At 45.4% G+C, this 18,493-nt stretch overlaps 1 protein-coding gene across 6 annotated transcripts in view; it reads left to right on the forward strand.

Moving 5' to 3' along the window:
* LOC129828630 (serine/threonine-protein kinase LMTK1-like) overlaps positions 1-18,493 on the forward strand; it is a 136,680-nt gene that overhangs the window by 93,742 nt on the left and 24,445 nt on the right. For 2 of the 6 annotated variants that reach the window (XM_055889715.1, XM_055889716.1), the window contains exons 4-7: positions 3,135-3,214; positions 7,203-7,321; positions 14,287-14,374; positions 16,955-17,088. In XM_055889715.1, the coding sequence (XP_055745690.1) occupies positions 3,135-3,214; positions 7,203-7,321; positions 14,287-14,374; positions 16,955-17,088 (421 nt within the window). Of the gene's footprint in view, positions 1-851; positions 2,603-2,913; positions 2,985-3,134; positions 3,215-7,202; positions 7,322-14,286; positions 14,375-16,954; positions 17,089-18,493 lie in introns of those variants that run through there. The other 4 variants (XM_055889717.1, XM_055889719.1, XM_055889720.1 and 1 more) reach the window with 4 other exon arrangements.

Raw genomic sequence — 18,493 nt, forward strand, 5'->3', positions numbered from 1 at the left:
GTGGTTAATTAAATGCTGCTTAATTAGCAATGTATACTGAAAGTCAAACGTACAGACTTCTTGTCTTTTCATTCAAAATCTTAAAAGATATATAGAGTACACAGTAGAACCTTCTAGGTGCTTTTCTACAGTCCTGTGTGGCTCGGGTGGTAGAGCATGGTGCTTGCAATGCCAGTTCAATTCCCACAGGAGTGAACCGTATGGAAACGTATGCACCCGTTGCCGTCCGTCGCTCTGGGTAAGAGCATCTGCTCAATGACGTAAATGTTCAATGGCGAAGATCAGAGGTGTTACCTTCTATACATTTCTATGGACAGACTCTATCATGACATTTCTTCAAACAGCCTTTGTGTTCATGCTCCAGAACTAAAATGAGGAAATGAGTTGGATCATGGAAACACACCAGTTAGAGAAATGAATCTGAAAGAGAATGCATTGTTTGACAAAATAACTGTAATAATATTACCAAATTTGGGGGGGGGAAAGTAATGCGTAATCTGGCGATGTAACGGGTTATTTTTGTAATGCATTACCCCCCCCCAACACTGTTCACCACTGTGTCACAGAGCTGCTAGATAATAGGCTGTGTGTCTGTGTGTCTGTGTGGTTGGTTCTTGCTGGTACCATACAGTCCCAGGGTTAGTACCCAGACAATGGCTGGGATTCTCTTTAGAACAGATTCTGGATGAGTGAGCGCCCACCACCCAGGGAATGACTGGCCTCTGGAACATTACAGGGCATGGGCGTCAGATATGGCCCTCACACAGGGAGGGGTCTGTGTGGCCAGTCTGGGGGGTGGGCAAGGGGGTGACACTGCTACAAAAGATCTGTCTGTCCTCCTCTGTGAGTGTCATCAGTCGTTGCTGGGGGAGAGAGGGATGGAGAGATGGAGGGAATGAGAGAGGGGGAAGGACAGAGGATTAATGTTGCCGTCAGTCCATTCTCATTTGGATGTTTTTGGGACCGAGGCTGAGAGTGAGAGAACGCAGGCTCAGAGTGAGAGAGCGCAGGCTGAGAGTGAGAGAGTGCAGGCTCAGAGTGAGAGAACACAGGCTGAGAGCGTGAGAACGCATGCTGAGAGTGATTGAGCGCAGGCTGAGAGTGAGAGAGCGCATGCTGAGAGTGAGAGAGAGCGCAGGCTGAGAGTGAGAGAGCGCAGGCTGAGAGTGAGAGAGCGCAGGCTGAGAGTGAGAGAGCGCAGGCTGAGAGTGAGAGCGCAGGCTGAGAGTGAGAGAGCGCAGGCTGAGAGTGATTGAGTGCAGGCTGAGAGTGAGAGAATGCAGGCTGAGAGTGAGAGAGCGCAGGCTGAGAGTGAGAGAGAGAAAGCTGAGAGTAGGATGACCAAGGCTGAGAGGGAGAGAGTGCAGGCTGAGAGTGAGAGAGAGCGCAGGCTGAGAGTGAGAGAGAGCGCAGGCTGAGAGTGAGAGAGGGTGCAGGCTGAGAGTGAGAGAGCACAGGCTGAGAGTGAGAGAGCGCAGGCTGAGAGTGAGAGAGCGCAGGCTGAGAGTGATTGAGCGCAGGCTGAGAGTGAGAGAATGCCGGCTGAGAGTGAGAGAGCGCAGGCTGAGAGTGAGAGAGAGAAAGCTGAGAGTAGGATGACCAAGGCTGAGAGTAGGAGAGTGCAGGCTGAGAGTGAGAGAGTGCAGGCTGAGAGTGAGAGAGGGGGCACGCTGGAGTGAGTGAGTGCAGGCTGAGAGTGAGAGAGTGCAGGCTGAGAGTGAGAGAGCTCAGGCTGAGAGTGAGAGAGGGTGCAGGCTGAGAGTGCGAGGGGGCGCAGGCTGAGAATGAGAGAGCTCAGGCTGAGAGTGAGAGAGAGTGCAGGCTGAGAATGATAGAGCTCAGGCTGAGAGTGAGAGAGAGCAGGCTGAGAGTGAGAGAGTGCAGGCTGAGAGTGAGAGATCTCAGGCTGTGAGTGAGAGAGAGTGCAGGCTGAGAGTGTGAGAGAGCGCAGGCTGAGAATGAGAAAGCTCAGGCTGAGAGTGAGAGAGAGTGCAGGCTGAGAATGATAGAGCTCAGGCTGAGAGTGAGAGAGAGCAGGCTGAGAGTGAGAGAGTGCAGGCTGAGAGTGAGAGAGCTCAGGCTGAGAGTGAGAGAGAGTGCAGGCTGAGAGTGTGAGAGAGCGCAGGCTGAGAATGAGAAAGCTCAGGCTGAGAGTGAGAGAGAGTGCAGGATGAGAATGAGAGAGCTCAGGCTGAGAGTGAGAGAGAGTGCAGGCTGAGAAAGAGAGAGCTCAGGCTGAGAGTGAGAGAGACTGCAGGCTGAGAATGAGAGAGCTCAGGCTGAGAGTGAGAGAGAGTGCAGGCTGAGAATGAGAAAGCTCAGGCTGAGAGTGAGAGAGACTGCAGGCTGAGAATGAGAGAGCTCAGGCTGAGAGTGAGAGAGAGTGCAGGCTGAGAATGAGAGAGCTCAGGCTGAGAGTGAGAGAGAGTGCAGGCTGAGAATGAGAGAGCTCAGGCTGGTGTGTGGAGAGGAAAGATGCAGGACACAGGTCATCACCGTGCTACTGACAGATAGGTCAGGATGCAGCAAGGGGACAGGAGGACTGAGGCTGGGATGCCAGGCTCTGCTACTGACGGAAAGAGAGAGATCTTAGAGCACAGGGGTAGGCAACTAGATCCAGCAGCGGGGAAATTTTTGTTGGAGTGAATGGTCGGTGTGTCGGAACATGATTATAATAATTTGTATACTGCAACTTGACCACAACCAAACCCCCAAAACAGATTGTATTGTAATAGAGCAATGATTTCATACCTTGATTACATTGAGACACGATCATATATTTATTTTTTGATTTGTGGGAATACTTCAACTGATTTTTAGCTGAATTCCTTGGGATTTTATTGTATATATATTTTTACCCCCCCCCCCCCCCTCCCCACATTTGTTATTTTTTTTGTGTAATATCAAAACAAGTCAACCTGGCGAAGTGTCTTAGAGGATAGTCGACCTATTGCAAGATGGATGCCTCATATCGCAGGACGGTGGTGTGTATTTGGCCAGATTACATTTCTCTGAGGCTTGGAATCAGAGAGTCATTGTCAGAAATAAAACCAATGCTGAATAATACTTGTGTCGTAAGGACATTCTCTAAAATCTCTTTTTTTTTATTTTTTATTTTTTATCTGTCTCCCAAGTCCAACTCCTGAAATCCACAGAAGTCGGCCGACAGAGTCTTCTGTACCTGAAAGAGATCGGCGATGGCTGGTTCGGAAAGGTAAGACCACTCACTCTCTCCTCACTTTTTCTTGTCAATTCTTTTGGGTTATTTGCACTGTGCTGGAGGCTACGACACTGGTTTATGAGAGGTAGCTAGATGAAATGTTCTGGCAACTTCGGCAGGCTCACGGTTGTTATGCGCTGAGCTGTAATCCTAGATGTGTTTAAGTGAGCCTGTTAAACAGGCCGACACGCTACATTACCTGGAATGTGTGTCTGTATCGGTAATGCTGGGCTGATCCACAAACCTTTGATGCCTGCCTGCCTGCCTGCCTGCCTGCCTACCTGCCTGCCTGCCTGCCTGCCTGACTGACTAACGCTGTACAGAGAGGTATAGAATGACGCGGAAAGACTGGTAGAGAACCATATAGCCTGCCCTCGCAATGCAGGAGTTTTTAGTTAGCATTTCACTCTGTTTTTATTATTAGATAACCATCTTACTCTGAGTGATGGGAATTAGCTACTGTAACACTAGATAACCATGTTACTCTGAGTGATGGGAATTAGCTACTGTAACACTAGATAACCATGTTACTCTGAGTGATGGGAATTAGCTACTGTAACACTAGATAACCATGTTACTCTGAGTGATGGGAATTAGCTACTGTAACACTAGATAACCATGTTACTCTGAGTGATTGGAATTAGCTACTGTAACACTAGATAACCATGTTACTCTGAGTGGTGGGAATTAGCTACTGTAACACTAGATAACCATGTTACTCTGAGTGGTGGGAATTAGCTACTGTAACACTAGATAACCATGTTACTCTGAGTGGTGGGAATTAGCTACTGTAACACTAGATAACCATCTTACTCTGAGTGGTGGGAATTAGCTACTGTAACAATAGATAACCATGTTACTCTATGTGGTGGGAATTAGCTACTGTAACACTAGATAACCATCTTACTCTGAGTGATGGGAATTAGCTACTGTAACACTAGATAACCATGTTACTCTGAGTGATGGGAATTAGCTACTGTAACACTAGATAACCATGTTACTCTGAGTTGTGTGAATTAGCTACTGTAACATTAGATAACCATGTTTCTCTGAGTGTTGGGAATTAGCTACTGTAACACTAGATAACCATGTTACTCTGAGTGATGGGAATTAGCTACTGTAACACTAGATAACCATGTTACTTTGAGTGGTGGGAATTAGCTACTGTAACACTAGATAACCATGTTACTCTGAGTGATGGGAATTAGCTACTGTAACACAAGATAACCATGTTACTCTGAGTGATGGGAATTAGCTACTGTAACACTAGATAACCATGTTACTCTATGTGGTGGGAATTAGCTACTGTAACACTAGATAACCATCTTTCTCTGAGTGGTGGGAATTAGCTACTGTAACACTAGATAACCATGTTACTCTGAGTGATGGGAATTAGATACTGTAACACTAGATAACCATGTTACTCTGAGTGGTGGGAATTAGCTACTGTAACACTAGATAACCATGTTACTCTGAGTGGTGGGAATTAGCTACTGTAACACTAGATAACCATGTTACTCTGAGTGATGGGAATTAGCTACTGTAACGCTAGATAACCATCTTTCTCTGAGTGGTGGGAATTAGCTACTGTAACACTAGATAACCATGTTACTCTGAGTGATGGGAATTAGCTACTGTAACACTAGATATCCATGTTTCTCTGAGTGATGGGAATTAGCTACTGTAACACTAGATAACCATGTTACTCTATGTGGTGGGAATTAGCTACTGTAACACTAGATAACCATGTTACTCTGAGTGATGGGAATTAGCTACTGTAACACTAGATAACCATGTTACTCTGAGTGATGGGAATTAGCTACTGTAACACTAGATAACCATGTTACTCTGAGTGGTGGGAATTAGCTACTGTAACACTAGATAACCATGTTACTCTGAGTGATGGGAATGAGCTACTGTAACACTAGATAACCATGTTACTCTATGTGGTGGGAATTAGCTACTGTAACACTAGATAACCATCTTACTCTGAGTGGTGGGAATTAGCTACTGTAACACTAGATAACCATGTTACTCTGAGTGATGGGAATTAGCTACTGTAACACTAGATATCCATGTTTCTCTGAGTGATGGGAATTAGCTACTGTAACACTAGATAACCATGTTACTCTATGTGGTGGGAATTAGCTACTGTAACACAAGATAACCATGTTACTCTGAGTGATGGGAATTAGGTACTGTAACACTAGATATCCATGTTTCTTTGAGTGATGGGAATTAGCTACTGTAACACTAGATAACCATGTTACTCCGAGTGATGGGAATTAGCTACTGTAACACTAGATAACTGATTCTTGTCATTCTCTCGTTCCCTCCCTCTTTCTGTTTCTTTGTTCTGTTCCTTCTCACACTCATACACTCTTACACACACACTTTCCCCACACTTGTGTACCTTGACTGGGTATGTCCATTCGTGTGTGTGTGTGTGTCTCTGTGACTGCATGCATACCTCTCTGTGTGTCTCTGTATCTCCTGGTCTGTTTCTTGTTGGTCTCTTTATGAATCTGCATGTCCTGTGTGTGCTTCTCTGTGTATCTCTCTATTTCCTGTGTATGCCTCTCTGTCTCTGTGTATCTCTCTATATCCTGTGTATGCCTCTCTGTCTTTGTGTATCTCTCTATTTCCTGTGTATGCCTCTCTGTCTCTGTGTATCTCTCTATTTCCTGTGTATGCCTCTCTGTCTCTGTGTATCTCTCTATTTCCTGTGTATGCCTCTCTGTCTCTGTGTATCTCTCTATTTCCTTGCATTTGTGTGACTGTCCACCTTTCACCTGAACGTGTGTGTCCTCCTCAACCATGTTTGTCCTCCACAATCATCACCTCCATGTGTGTGTACTGTTTGGGAATATTTTTTTGTTTCTGTCTGTTTCTCTGTGTCTCTCTGTGTGTCTCTCTGTGTGTCTCTCTGTGTTTCTGTCTTTATGTGTCTCTCTGTCTGTCTTTCTGTCTCCGTGTGTCTCTCTGTCTGTCTCTGTCTGTCTCTGTCTGTCTCTCTGTCTGTCTATCTGTCTGTCTGTCTATCTGTCTGTCTGTCTGTCTGTCTGTCTGTCTGTCTGTCTGTCTGTCTGTCTGTCTGTCTGTCTGTCTGTCTGTCTTTGTGTCTGTCTGTCTTTGTGTCTCTCTGTCTCTCTGTTTGACATTGCGTGTATATCTTCCATTCCTCCCCATCTCTCCTCATGTCTGTGTGTGTGTCTCCCATGTGTGTACCCTGTGTGTGTGTGTGTGTGTGTGTCTGTGTGTGCGTCTCCCATGTGTGTACCCTGTGTGTGTGTGTGTCTGTGTGTGCGTCTTCCATGTGTGTGCCCTGTGTGTGTGTGTGTGTGTGTGTGTGTGTGTGTGTGTGTGTGTGTGTGTGTGTGTGTGTGTGTGTGTGTGTGTGTGTGTGTGTGTGTGTGTGTGTGTCTCCCATGTGTGTACCCTGTGTGTGTGTGTGTGTGTGTGTGTGTGTGTGTGTGTGTGTGTGTGTGTGTGTGTGTGTGTGTGTGTGTGTGTGTGTGTGTGTGTGTGTGTGTGTGTGTGTGTGTGTGTGCGTCTCCCATGTGTGTACCCTGTGCGTGTGTGTGTGTCTGTGTGTGCGTCTCCCATGTGTGTGCCCTGTGTGTGTGTGTGTGTGTGTGTGTGTGTGTGTGTGTGTGTGTGTGTGTGTGTGTGTGTGTGTGTGTGTGTGTGTGTGTGTGTGTGTGTGTGTGTGTGTGTGTGTGTGTGTGTGTGTGTGTGTGTGCGTCTCCGATGTGTGTACCCTGTGTGTGTGTGTGTGTGTGTGTCTGTGTGTGCGTCTCCCATGTGTGTACCCTGTGTGTGTGTGTGTCTGTGTGTGCGTCTCCCATGTGTGTACCCTGTGTGTTTGTGTGTGTGCGTCTCCCATTTGTGTACCCTGTGTGTGTGTGTGTGTGTGCCCTGTGTGTGTGTGTGCGTCTCCCATGTGTGTGCCCTGTGTGTGTCTGTGTGGCTCCCATACCAGGTTATCCTGGGGGAGGTGAATGCGAGCCTCAGCACCACCCAGGTGGTGGTTAAGGAGCTCAAGGCCAGTGCCAGCGTTCAGGACCAGATGCACTTCCTGGAGGAGTCCCAGCCATACCGGTGAACAGACTTTCCCTGTCTCTATCTATTCATCAGGCTTAAGCCATGTTTCAGTCAGTCCAATCATATCAAGATTATGATCAGTTCATGATCAGTTGATCAGTATGATCAGTTCTGTTAGTTCATTGACTATAACTGCCTTGAAAGTGAGGGATCTAACATTAAGTAGCCCTATTTTGAAATGTGAGATATCACAATCTCTTTCAATATTGGCAGGATTGGAGGAGGTCTTTATTCCAGTGAGATTGCTAAGACGAACACTGCCATGTTTTGTTTTGCCCAACCTAGATAGAGGCACAGACACGGTCTCAATGGGGATAGCTGAGCTGACTGTGCTAGTGGCAGACTCCACTAAGCTGACAGGCTGGCTAACAGCCTGCTGCGTGGCCTGCACCCAACTCTCTGCCATTCTGCTAGTGTTTTGTGCCTCCACTAACTCTGCCATTCTGCCAGTGTTTTGTGCCTCCACTAACTCTACCATTCTGCCAGTGTTTTGTGCCTCCACTAACTCTGCCATTCTGCCAGTGTTTTGTGCCTCCACTAACTCAACCATTCTGCCAGTGTTTTGTGCCTCCACTAACTCTGCCATTCTGCCAGTGTTTTGTGCCTCCACTAACTCTACCATTCTGCCAGTGTTTTGTGCCTCCACTAACTCTACCATTCTGCCAGTGTTTTGTGCCTCCACTAACTCAACCATTCTGCCAGTGTTTTGTGCCTCCACTAACTCTACCATTCTGCCAGTGTTTTGTGCCTCCACTAACTCTGCCATTCTGCCAGTGTTTTGTGCCTCCACTAACTCTACCATTCTGCCAGTGTTTTGTGCCTCCACTAACTCTACCATTCTGCCAGTGTTTTGTGCCTCCACTAACTCTACCATTCTGCCAGTGTTTTGTGCCTCCACTAACTCTACCATTTTGCCAGTGTTTTGTGCCTCCACTAACTCTGCCATTCTGCCAGTGTTTTGTGCCTCCACTAACTCTGCCATTCTGCCAGTGTTTTGTGCCTCCACTAACTCTGCAATTCTGCCAGTGTTTTGTGCCTCCACTAACTCAACCATTCTGACAGTGTTTTGTGCCTCCACTAAATCTGCAATTCTGCCAGTGTTTTGTGCCTCCACTAACTCAACCATTCTGCCAGTGTTTTGTGCCTCCACTAACTCTGCCATTCTGCCAGTGTTTTGTGCCTCCACTAACTCTGCCATTATGCCAGTGTTTTGTGCCTCCACTAACTCTACCATTTTGCCAGTTTTTTGTGCCTCCACTAACTCTGCCATTCTGCCAGTGTTTTGTGCCTCCACTAACTCTACCATTCTGCCAGTGTTTTGTGCCTCCGCTGTTTTGTGCCTCCGCTAACTCTGCCATTCTGCCAGTGTTTTGTGCCTCCACTAACTCTACCATTCTGCCAGTTTTTTGTGCCTCCACTAACTCTGCCATTCTGCCAGTGTTTTGTGCCTCCACTAACTCTACCATTCTGCCAGTGTTTTGTGCCTCCACTAACTCTACCATTCTGCCAGTGTTTTGTGCCTCCACTAACTCTACCATTCTGCCAGTGTTTTGTGCCTCCACTAACTCTACCATTACAACTTCCGGCGCCGAGCGAGATGGCTGTCTCGCTTCGCGTTCCTTGGAAAATTTCCAGTATTTTGTTTTTCTATGTGTTATTTCTTACATTGGTACCCCGGGTGATCTTACATTTCATTACATACAGCCGGGAGGAACTACTGAATATACGATTAACGTCAACTAACCACCGTTCCTACCAGGAATATGACTTTCCCGAAACGGATCCAGTGTCTTGCCTTCCACCCAATACAATGGACCTGATCCCAGCCGGCGAAGCTACACGACGCCGAAAAAGGGGCAAACGTAGCGGTCTCCTGGTCAGGCTTCGGAGATGAGCACATCGCGCTCCACTCCCTAGCATACTACTCGCCAATGTCCAGTCTCTTGACAATAAGGTCGATGAAATCCGAGCACGGGTAACATTCCAGAGAGACATCAGGGATTGCAACGTGCTCTGCTTCACGGAAACATGGCTAACTCAAAAGACGCTAACGGAGTCGGTGCAGCCAGCTGGTTTCTTCACGCATCGCGCAGACAGAAACAAACATCTTTCTGGTAAGAAGAGGGGCGGGGGGGTATGCCTCATGATTAACGAGACGTGGTGTGACCATCATAACAACACTCAGGAACTCAAGTCATTCTGTTTACCTGATCTAGAACTCCTCACAATCAAATGTAGACCGCATTATCTACCAAGGGAATTCTTCGGTCATAATCACAGCCGTATATATTCCCCCGCAAGCAGACACATCGATGGCCCTGAACGAACTCTATCTGACTCTCTGTAAACTGGAAACCACACACCCTGAGGCTGCATTCGTCGTAGCTGGGGATTTTAACAAGGCTAATCTAAAAACAAAACTCCCTAAATTCTATCAGCACATCGATTGTCCGACCAGGGCTGGCAGAACTCTGGACCATTGTTATACTAACTTCCGCGACGCATATAAGGCCCTCCCCCGCCCTCCTTTCGGAAAAGCTGACCACGACTCCATTTTGTTGATTCCAGCCTACAAACAGAAATTAAAACTACAAGCTCCCGTGCTCAGGTCTGTTCACCGCTGGTCCGACCAATCTGAATCCACGCTTCAAGACTGCTTCGATCACGCGGATTGGAATATGTTCCGCACGGCGTCCAACAACAACATTGAAGAATATGCTGATTCGGTGAGCGAGTTCATTAGGAAGTGCATTGACGATGTCGTACCCAGAGCAACGATTAAAACATTCCCAAACCAGAAACCGTGGATTGACGGCAGCATTCGCGTGAAACTGAAAGCGCGAACCACTGCTTTTAACCAGGGCAAGGTGACCGGAAACATGACCGAATACACACAGTGTAGCTATTCTCTCCGCAAGGCTATCAAACAGGCTAAGTCCCAGTACAGAGACAAAATTGAATCGCAATTCAACAGCTCAGACACAAGGGGTATGTGGCAGGGTCTACAGTCTATCACGGAATACAAAAAGAAAACCAGCCCCGTCGCGGACCAGGATGTCTTGCTCCCAGACAGGCTAAATACCTTTTTTGCCCGCTTTGAGGATAATACAGTGCCACTGACACGGCCCACTACCAAAACCTGCGGGCTCTCCTTCACTGCAGCCGAGGTGAGTAAAACATTTAAACGTGTTAACCCTCGCAAGGCTGCAGGCCCAGACGGCATTCCCAGCCGCGTCCTCAGAGCATGCGCAGACCAGCTGGCTGGTGTGTTTACGGACATATTCAATCAATCCTTAGCCCAGTCTGCTGTTCCCACATGCTTCAAGAGGGCCACCATTGTTCCTGTTCCCAAGAAAGCTAAGGTAACTGAGCTAAACGACTACCGCCCCGTAGCACTCACTTCCGTCATCATGAAGTGCTTTGAGAGACTAGTCAAGGACCATATCACCTCCACCCTACCGGTCACCCTAGACCCACTCCAATTTGCTTACCGACCCAATAGGTCCACAGACGACGCAATCGCAACCACACTGCACACTGCCCTAACCCATCTGGACAAGAGGAATACCTATGTGAGAATGCTGTTCATCGACTACAGCTCAGCATTTAACACCATAGTACCCTCCAAACTCGCCATCAAGCTCGAGACCCTGGGTCCCGACCCCGCCCTGTGCAACTGGGTCCTGGACTTCCTGACGGGCCGCCCCCAGGTGGTGAGGGTAGGTAACAACATCTCCACCCCGCTGATCCACAACACTGGGGCCCCACAAGGGTGCGTTCTGAGCCCTCTCCTGTACTCCCTGTTCACCCACGACTGCGTGGCCATGCACGCCTCCAACTCAATCATCAAGTTTGCGGACGACACTACAGTGGTAGGCTTGATTACCAACAACGACGAGACGGCCTACAGGGAGGAGGTGGGGGCCCTCGGAGTGTGGTGTCAGGAAAATAACCTCACACTCAACGTCAACAAAACAAAGGAGATGATTGTGGACTTGAGGAAACAGCAGAGGGAGCACCCCCCTATCCACATCGACGGGTCAGTAGTGGAGAAGGTGGACAGTTTTAACCTGTCTAGGATGAGGGTGCCGCTAGCGGCACTCCCCCCCCCCCCCCCCACTGAAAAGGCAGAGCCGTGAAATTCAAAAAAAATATTTTTTTAAAATATTTAACTTTCACACATTAAATTCCAATACAGCTAATGAAAGACACAGATCTTGTGAATCCAGCCAACATGTCCGATTTTTAAAATGTTTTACAGGGAAGACACAATATGTAAAGATGTACATCTATTACCTAAAAACACATTAGCATAATCCACCATCTTTTATTTGTCCACCAACACCAGTAGCTATCACCAATTCGGCTAAACTAAGATATTTATAGCCCCTAACCAAGAAAAAAACTCATCAGATGACAGTCTGATAACATATTTATGGTATGGGATAGGTTTTGTTAGAAAAAAGTGCATATTTCAGGTAGATGGCATAGGTTACAATTGCACCCACCGTCACAAATGGAATTGAAAAACTACATTGAGCAACGTGTTTACCTACTTACTAATCATCAAACATTTCGTAAAAATACACAGCATACACTAATCGAAAGACACAGATCCTGTGAATACATACAATATTTCAGATTTTCTAAGTGTCTTACAGCGAAAACACATTAAATCGTTATATTAGCATAGCACATAGCACATAGCAGCCCAGCATTGATTCTAGCCAAAGTGAGCGATAAAAGTCAACATCGCCAAAATATATTAATTTTTTCACTAACCTTCTCAGAATTCTTCAGATGACACTCCTGTAACATCATATTACACAATCCATATAGAGTTTGATCGAAAATGTTTATATTTAGCCACCAAAATCATGGTTAGACAATGTGAAATGTAGCCAAGCTGGTGAGAAAATGTCCGTGCGCCATATTAGACAGTGATCTACTCTTATACATAAATACTCATAAACGTGACTAAAAAATATAGGGTGGACAGGGATTGATAGACAATTTAATTCTTAATACAATCGCGGAATTACATTTTTTTATTTATCCTTACTTTTCAATACAGTTTGCGCCAAGCGAAGCTACGTCAAAAAACATGGCGTCCTAAGCCACTAACATTTTTCGACAGAAACACGATTTATCATAATAAAAATGTCCTACTTTGAGCTGTTCTTCCATCAGTATCTTGGGCAAAGGATCCTTTCTTGGGAGTAATCGTCTTTTGGTGGAAAGCTGTCCTCTTGCCATGTGGAAATGCCAACTGCGTTCGGGATGAACTGGAAGCGTGCCCAGCAATTCACAGCGTTTCAGAAATAAATGTCCCAAAATCGCACTAAACGGATATAAATTGCTATAAAACGCTTTAAATTAACTACCTTATGATGTTTTTAACTCCCATAACGAGTAGAAACATGACCCGAGTAATATTACTCCCTCCACTAATGCTTGGAACAGGTGCGGGTCGGTGTCCTCTAGGCGCATGACGCAGCAAGAAAAGAGTGACTAGCCTCAGGGTTTTTTAATTTGTAGTGCCTGTGAACGCGCAATCGACCCCATTCAAATCGTCATCACGTAAAGGCATCCAGGGGAAGACGTAAGCAGTGTCCGTATACTCATAGCAATAACAGTGCCCTTTTAACTGACTCCAGATCAGGGGCCAAAATTTCTGAAATCTGACTCCATGTCAGGGAAATTGCTGTAGAATGGGCTCTGTTCCACTTAGAGACAAATTTTCAACTCCTATAGAAACTATAGACTGTTTTCTATCCAATAATAATAATAATATGCATATTGTACGATCAAGGATTTTGTGGGAAGCCGTTTCAAAAATTACACGATTAGCATAAATAGTCACAACAGCGCCCCCATCCTCAACAGGTTAAGTTCCTCGGTGTACACATCACGGACAAACTGAATTGGTCCACCCACACAGACAGCGTTGTGAAGAAGGCGCAGCAGCGCCTCTTCAACCTCAGGAGGCTGAAGAAATTCGGCTTGTCACCAAAAGCACTCACAAACTTCTACAGATGCACAATCGAGAGCATCCTGTCGGGCTGTATCACCGCCTGGTACGGCAACTGCTCCGCACACAACCGTAAGGCTCTCCAGAGGGTAGTGAGGTCGGCAGAACGCATCACCCGGGGCAAACTACCTGCCCTCCAGGACACCTACACCACCCGATGTCACAGGAAGGCCATAAAGATCATCAAGGACAACAACCACCCAAGCCACTGCCTGTTCACCCCGCTATCATCCAGAAGGCGAGGTCAGTACAGGTGCATCCAAGCAGGGACCGAGAGACTGAAAAACAGCTTCTATCTCAAGGCCATCAGACTGTTAAACAGCCACCACTAACATTTAGCGGCCGCTGCCAACAAACTGACTCAGCTCCAGCCACCTTAAAAATGGGAATTGATGGAAATTATGTAAAAATGTACCACCAGCCACTTTAAACAATGCCACCTAATATAATGTTTACATACCCTACATTACACATCTCTTATGTATATGTATATACTGTACTCTATATCATCTACTGCATCTTGCCATCTTATGTAATACATGGACCACTAGCCACTTTAAACTATGCCACTTTATGTTTACATACCCTACAGTACTCATCTCATAGGTATATACCGTACTCTATACCATCTACTGCACCTTGCCTATGCCGTATGTACCACCACTCATTCATATATCTTTATGTACATATTCTTTATCCCTTTACACTTGCGTGTATAAGGTAGTAGTTGCGGAATTGTTAGGTTAGATTACTTGTTGTTATTACTGCATTGTCGGTACACTCGCATTAACATCTGCTAACCATGTGTATGTGACTAATAAAATTTGATTTGATTTGATTTGCCAGTGTTTTGTGCCTCCACTAACTCTGCCATTCTGCCAGTGTTTTGTGCCTCCACTAATTCTCTGCCATTGTCCCCGTCCGTCTCCAGTGCCCTCCAGCACCCAGCGCTCCTACATTGCCTGGCGCAGTGCACTGAGGTCACCCCCTACTTGCTGGTCATGGAATTCTGCCCTCTGGTGAGTACTGGACTGGATTGGACTGTCATTGCATCACTGTATATAGAACTATCTGTCGGTGGCCATTGCAGTCAGTAGCTTGCTGGACTGGCTGGAGTATCTCTCTATGACCACTGCAGACAGTGTACAGTATGTATAACAATCATCATGGACTTGACTGGACTCTCACTTCACCACTGTGTCTCTCTGTCTCCAGACATTGTAGTCAGTTTAAGACAGGGTTTCCTAAACTCGGTCCTGGGTCCCACCCTGGGTACACATTTTTGTTTTTTGCCCTAGCAGTACACAGCTGATTCATTAATCAAAGCGTGATGATGAGTTGGTTATTTGAATCAGCTGTGTAGTGATAGGGCGAAAAAGCAAACGTACAGTTTGGGAAACCCTGATGTAAAACACTTAGTGTGCGATAGATTATATTTGGATGCAGTTTTACTGCCCCCCAGTGGCCAGATATTGTATTACTTGCTGAGTGGGCAATCAAATGATCATGTGGTGTCCGTCCATTCTGAGGAAAGACCTATATTTTTTTCATTTAGCAGAAACTCTTATCCAGATACATTTATATACTGGTCCCCCATGGGGATTGAACCCACGACCGTGGCGATGCAAGAGCAATGCTCTACCAATTAAACGGGACAGCATACAGTTGAAGTCGTAAGTTTACATACACTTAGGTTGGAGTCATTAAAACTCGTTTTTCAACCACTCCAGAAATGTCTTGTTAACAAACTATAGTTTTGGCAAGTCGTTTAGGACATCTACTTTGTGCATGACACAAGTAATTTTTCCAACAATTGTTTACGGACAGATTAGTTCACTTATAATTCACTGTATCACAATTCCAGTGGGTCAGAAGTTTACATACACTAAGTTGACTGTGCCTTTAAACAGCTTGGAAAATTCCAGAAAATTATGTCATGGCTTTAGAAGCTTCTGATAGGCTACCTGACATTATTTGAGTCAATCGTAGGTGTTCCTGTGGATGTATTTCAAGGCCTACCTTCAAACTCAGTGCCTCTTTGCTTGACATCATGGGAAAATCAAAAGAAATCAGCCAAGACCTCATAAAAAAATTGTAGACCTCCACAAGTCTGGTTCATCCTTGGGAGCAATTTCCAAACGCCTGAAGGTACCACGTTCATCTGTACAAACAATAATACGCAAGTATAAACACCATGGGACCACGCAGCCGTCATACCGCTCAGGAAGGAGACGTGTTCTGTCTCCTAGAGATGAACGTACTTTGGTGCAAAAAGTGCAAATCAATCCCAGAACAACAGCTAAGGACCTTGTACCTGTTTCCTCCAGATGCTGGTGGAAACAGGTACAAAAGTATCTATACCCACAGTAAAATGAGTCCTATATCGACATAACGTGAAAGGCCACTCAGCAAGGATGAAGCCACTGCTCCAAAACCGCCATAAAAAAGACAGACTACGGTTTGCAACTGCACATGGGGACAAAGATTGTACTTTTTGGAGAAATGTCCTCTGGTCTGATGAAACAAAAATATAACTTTTTGGACATAATGACCATCGTTATTTCTGGAGGAAAAAGGGGGATGCTTGTAAGCTGAAGAGCACCATCCCAACCGTGAAGCACAGGGGTGGCAGCATCATGTTGTTGGGGTGCTTTGCTGCAGGAGGGACTGGTGCACTTCACAAAATAGATGGCTTCATGAGGATGGAAAATGATGTGGATATATTGAAGCAACACCTCAATACCTCAGTCAGGAAGTTAAAGCTTGGTCGCAAATGGGTTGTTGTGGCAAAATGGCTTAAGGACAGCAAAGTCAAGGTATTGGAGTGGCCATCACAAAGCCCTGACCTCAATCCTATAGAACATTTGTGGGCAGAACTGAAGAAGCGTGTGCGAGCAAGGAGGCTTAAAAACCTGACTCAGTTACAGCTTTATCAGGAGGAATGGGCCAAAATTCACCCAACTTATTGTGGGAAGCTTGTGGAAAGCTACCCGAAATGTTTGACTCAAGTTAAACAATTTAAAGACAATGCTACCAAATACTAATTGAGTGTATGTAAACTTCTGACCCACTGGGAATGTGATGAAAGAAATAAAAGCTGAAATAAATAATTCTCTCTACTATTATTCTGACATTTCACATTCTTAAAACAAAGTGGTGATCCTAACTGACCTAGACAGGGAATTTTTTCTAGGATTAAATGTCAGGAATTGTGAAAAACTGAGTTTAAATGTATTTGGCTAAGGTGTATGTAAACTTCCGACTTCAACTGTAACTACACTCATTGACTACCTTCACTTCCATGAAGTACTTCAGTAACTCGTGACCTAATTGTAGTGTAACTACTTGTGTAAGCATCATCCTTTATATACTATAACTGTGTCAATATCTATTGTATCTCTACTATATATCCATTTAAAGGGGTCAGTCCCCTTTACATTTTTGTCAATTCAGGAAGTACACTGACATTCCAATTCTCTTCAATTCTTTTTCATGAGTAAACTCGTGGAATTAGAATTTTGTTTACTTTCTGAATTGGCTGGAATTTTTATGGAATTGAACCCAACTCTGATCTCCACCATATCTCCTCATGTCACCAGGGTGATGTGAAAGGGTACCTGCGGAGCTGTCGGGCTGCAGACACAATGACCCCTGAACCCCTGATACTGCAGAGGATGGCATGTGAGATCGCCTCAGGACTCTTGCACCTGCACAAACACAACTTCATACACGGGTGTGTGTCACTCCCTCTATCTGTCGATTGATTGATTGATTTTCATTCATCAGTAAAACAACAACATACATACACACAATGTACATACAGAAAACGTGACCAGGAAGTCAGAGACTTATTTTAGTTCTGGCCCTTATCCTTGGTATATATACAGTGACTTCTGAAAGTATTCAGATGCCTTGACTTTTTCCAAATATTTTTTACGTTATTCTAAAATGGATTAAACATCATTTTAAAATATCATCAGCAATCTACACACAATACCCCATAATGACAAAGTGAAAAAAGTTTAGCAAATGTATTAAAAAGGAAAACAGAAATACATTATTTACATAGGTATTCAGACCCTTTGCTATGAGACTTGAAATTGAGCTCAGGTGCATCCTGTTTCCATTGACCAACCCTGGGATGTTTCTACAACTTCATTGGAGTCCAGCTGTGGTAAATTCAATTGATTGGACATGATTTGGAAAGGCACACACCTGTCTCTGTAAGGTACCACAGTTGACAGTGCATGTCAGAGCAAAAACCAAGCCATGAGGTCAAGGCACAGATCTGGGGAAGGGTACCAAAATATTTCTGCAAAATTAAAAGTTGTCCTTCTGGGAGAATCTCTGTAGCAACCATCTCACAACCATCTCTGTAGCACTCCACCAATCTTGCCTTTATGGTAGAGTGGCCAGTCGGAAGCCACTCCTCAGCAAAAGGCACATGATAGCTCTTTTGGAGTTTGCCAAAAGGCACCTAAAGACTCTCAGACCATAAGAAACAAGATTCTCTGGTCTGATGAAACAAAGACTGAACTATTTGAATACCAAGAATCACGTCTGGAGGAAACCTGGCGTTGGTGTTGAAGCATCATGCTGTGGATATGTTTTTCAGGGGCAGGAACTGGGGGACTAGTCAGGTTCGAGGCAAAGATGATTGCCGCAAAGAACAGCGAGATCCTTGATGAAAACCTGCTCCAGAGCGCTCAGGACCTTAAACTGGGGCAAAGGTTCACCTTCCAACAGGACAATAACCCTAAGCACACAGCCAAGACAACACAGGAGTGGCTTCGGGGGACAAGTCTCTGAATGTCCTTGAGTGGCCCAGCCAGAGCCTGGACTTGAACCCGATCGAACATCTCTAGAGAGACCTGAACATAGCTGTGCATCAACGCTCCCCATCCAACCTGACAGAGCTTGAGAGGATCTGCAGGGAAGAATGGGAGAAACTCCCCAAATATAGGTGTGCCAAGCTTGTAGTGCCATACCCAAAAACTCTCGATGCCGTAATCGCTGCCAAAGGTGCTTCAACAAAGTACTGAATAAAGGGTCTGAATACTTAACGTAAATGTGTTATTTAAGTTTTTGCTTTGTCATTATAGGGTATTGTGTGTAGATTGATGAGGGAAAAAACTATT

The sequence above is a fragment of the Salvelinus fontinalis genome, chromosome 30, assembly GCF_029448725.1.
Source record: "Salvelinus fontinalis isolate EN_2023a chromosome 30, ASM2944872v1, whole genome shotgun sequence".
NCBI classification, from domain to species: Eukaryota; Metazoa; Chordata; class Actinopteri; order Salmoniformes; family Salmonidae; genus Salvelinus; species Salvelinus fontinalis.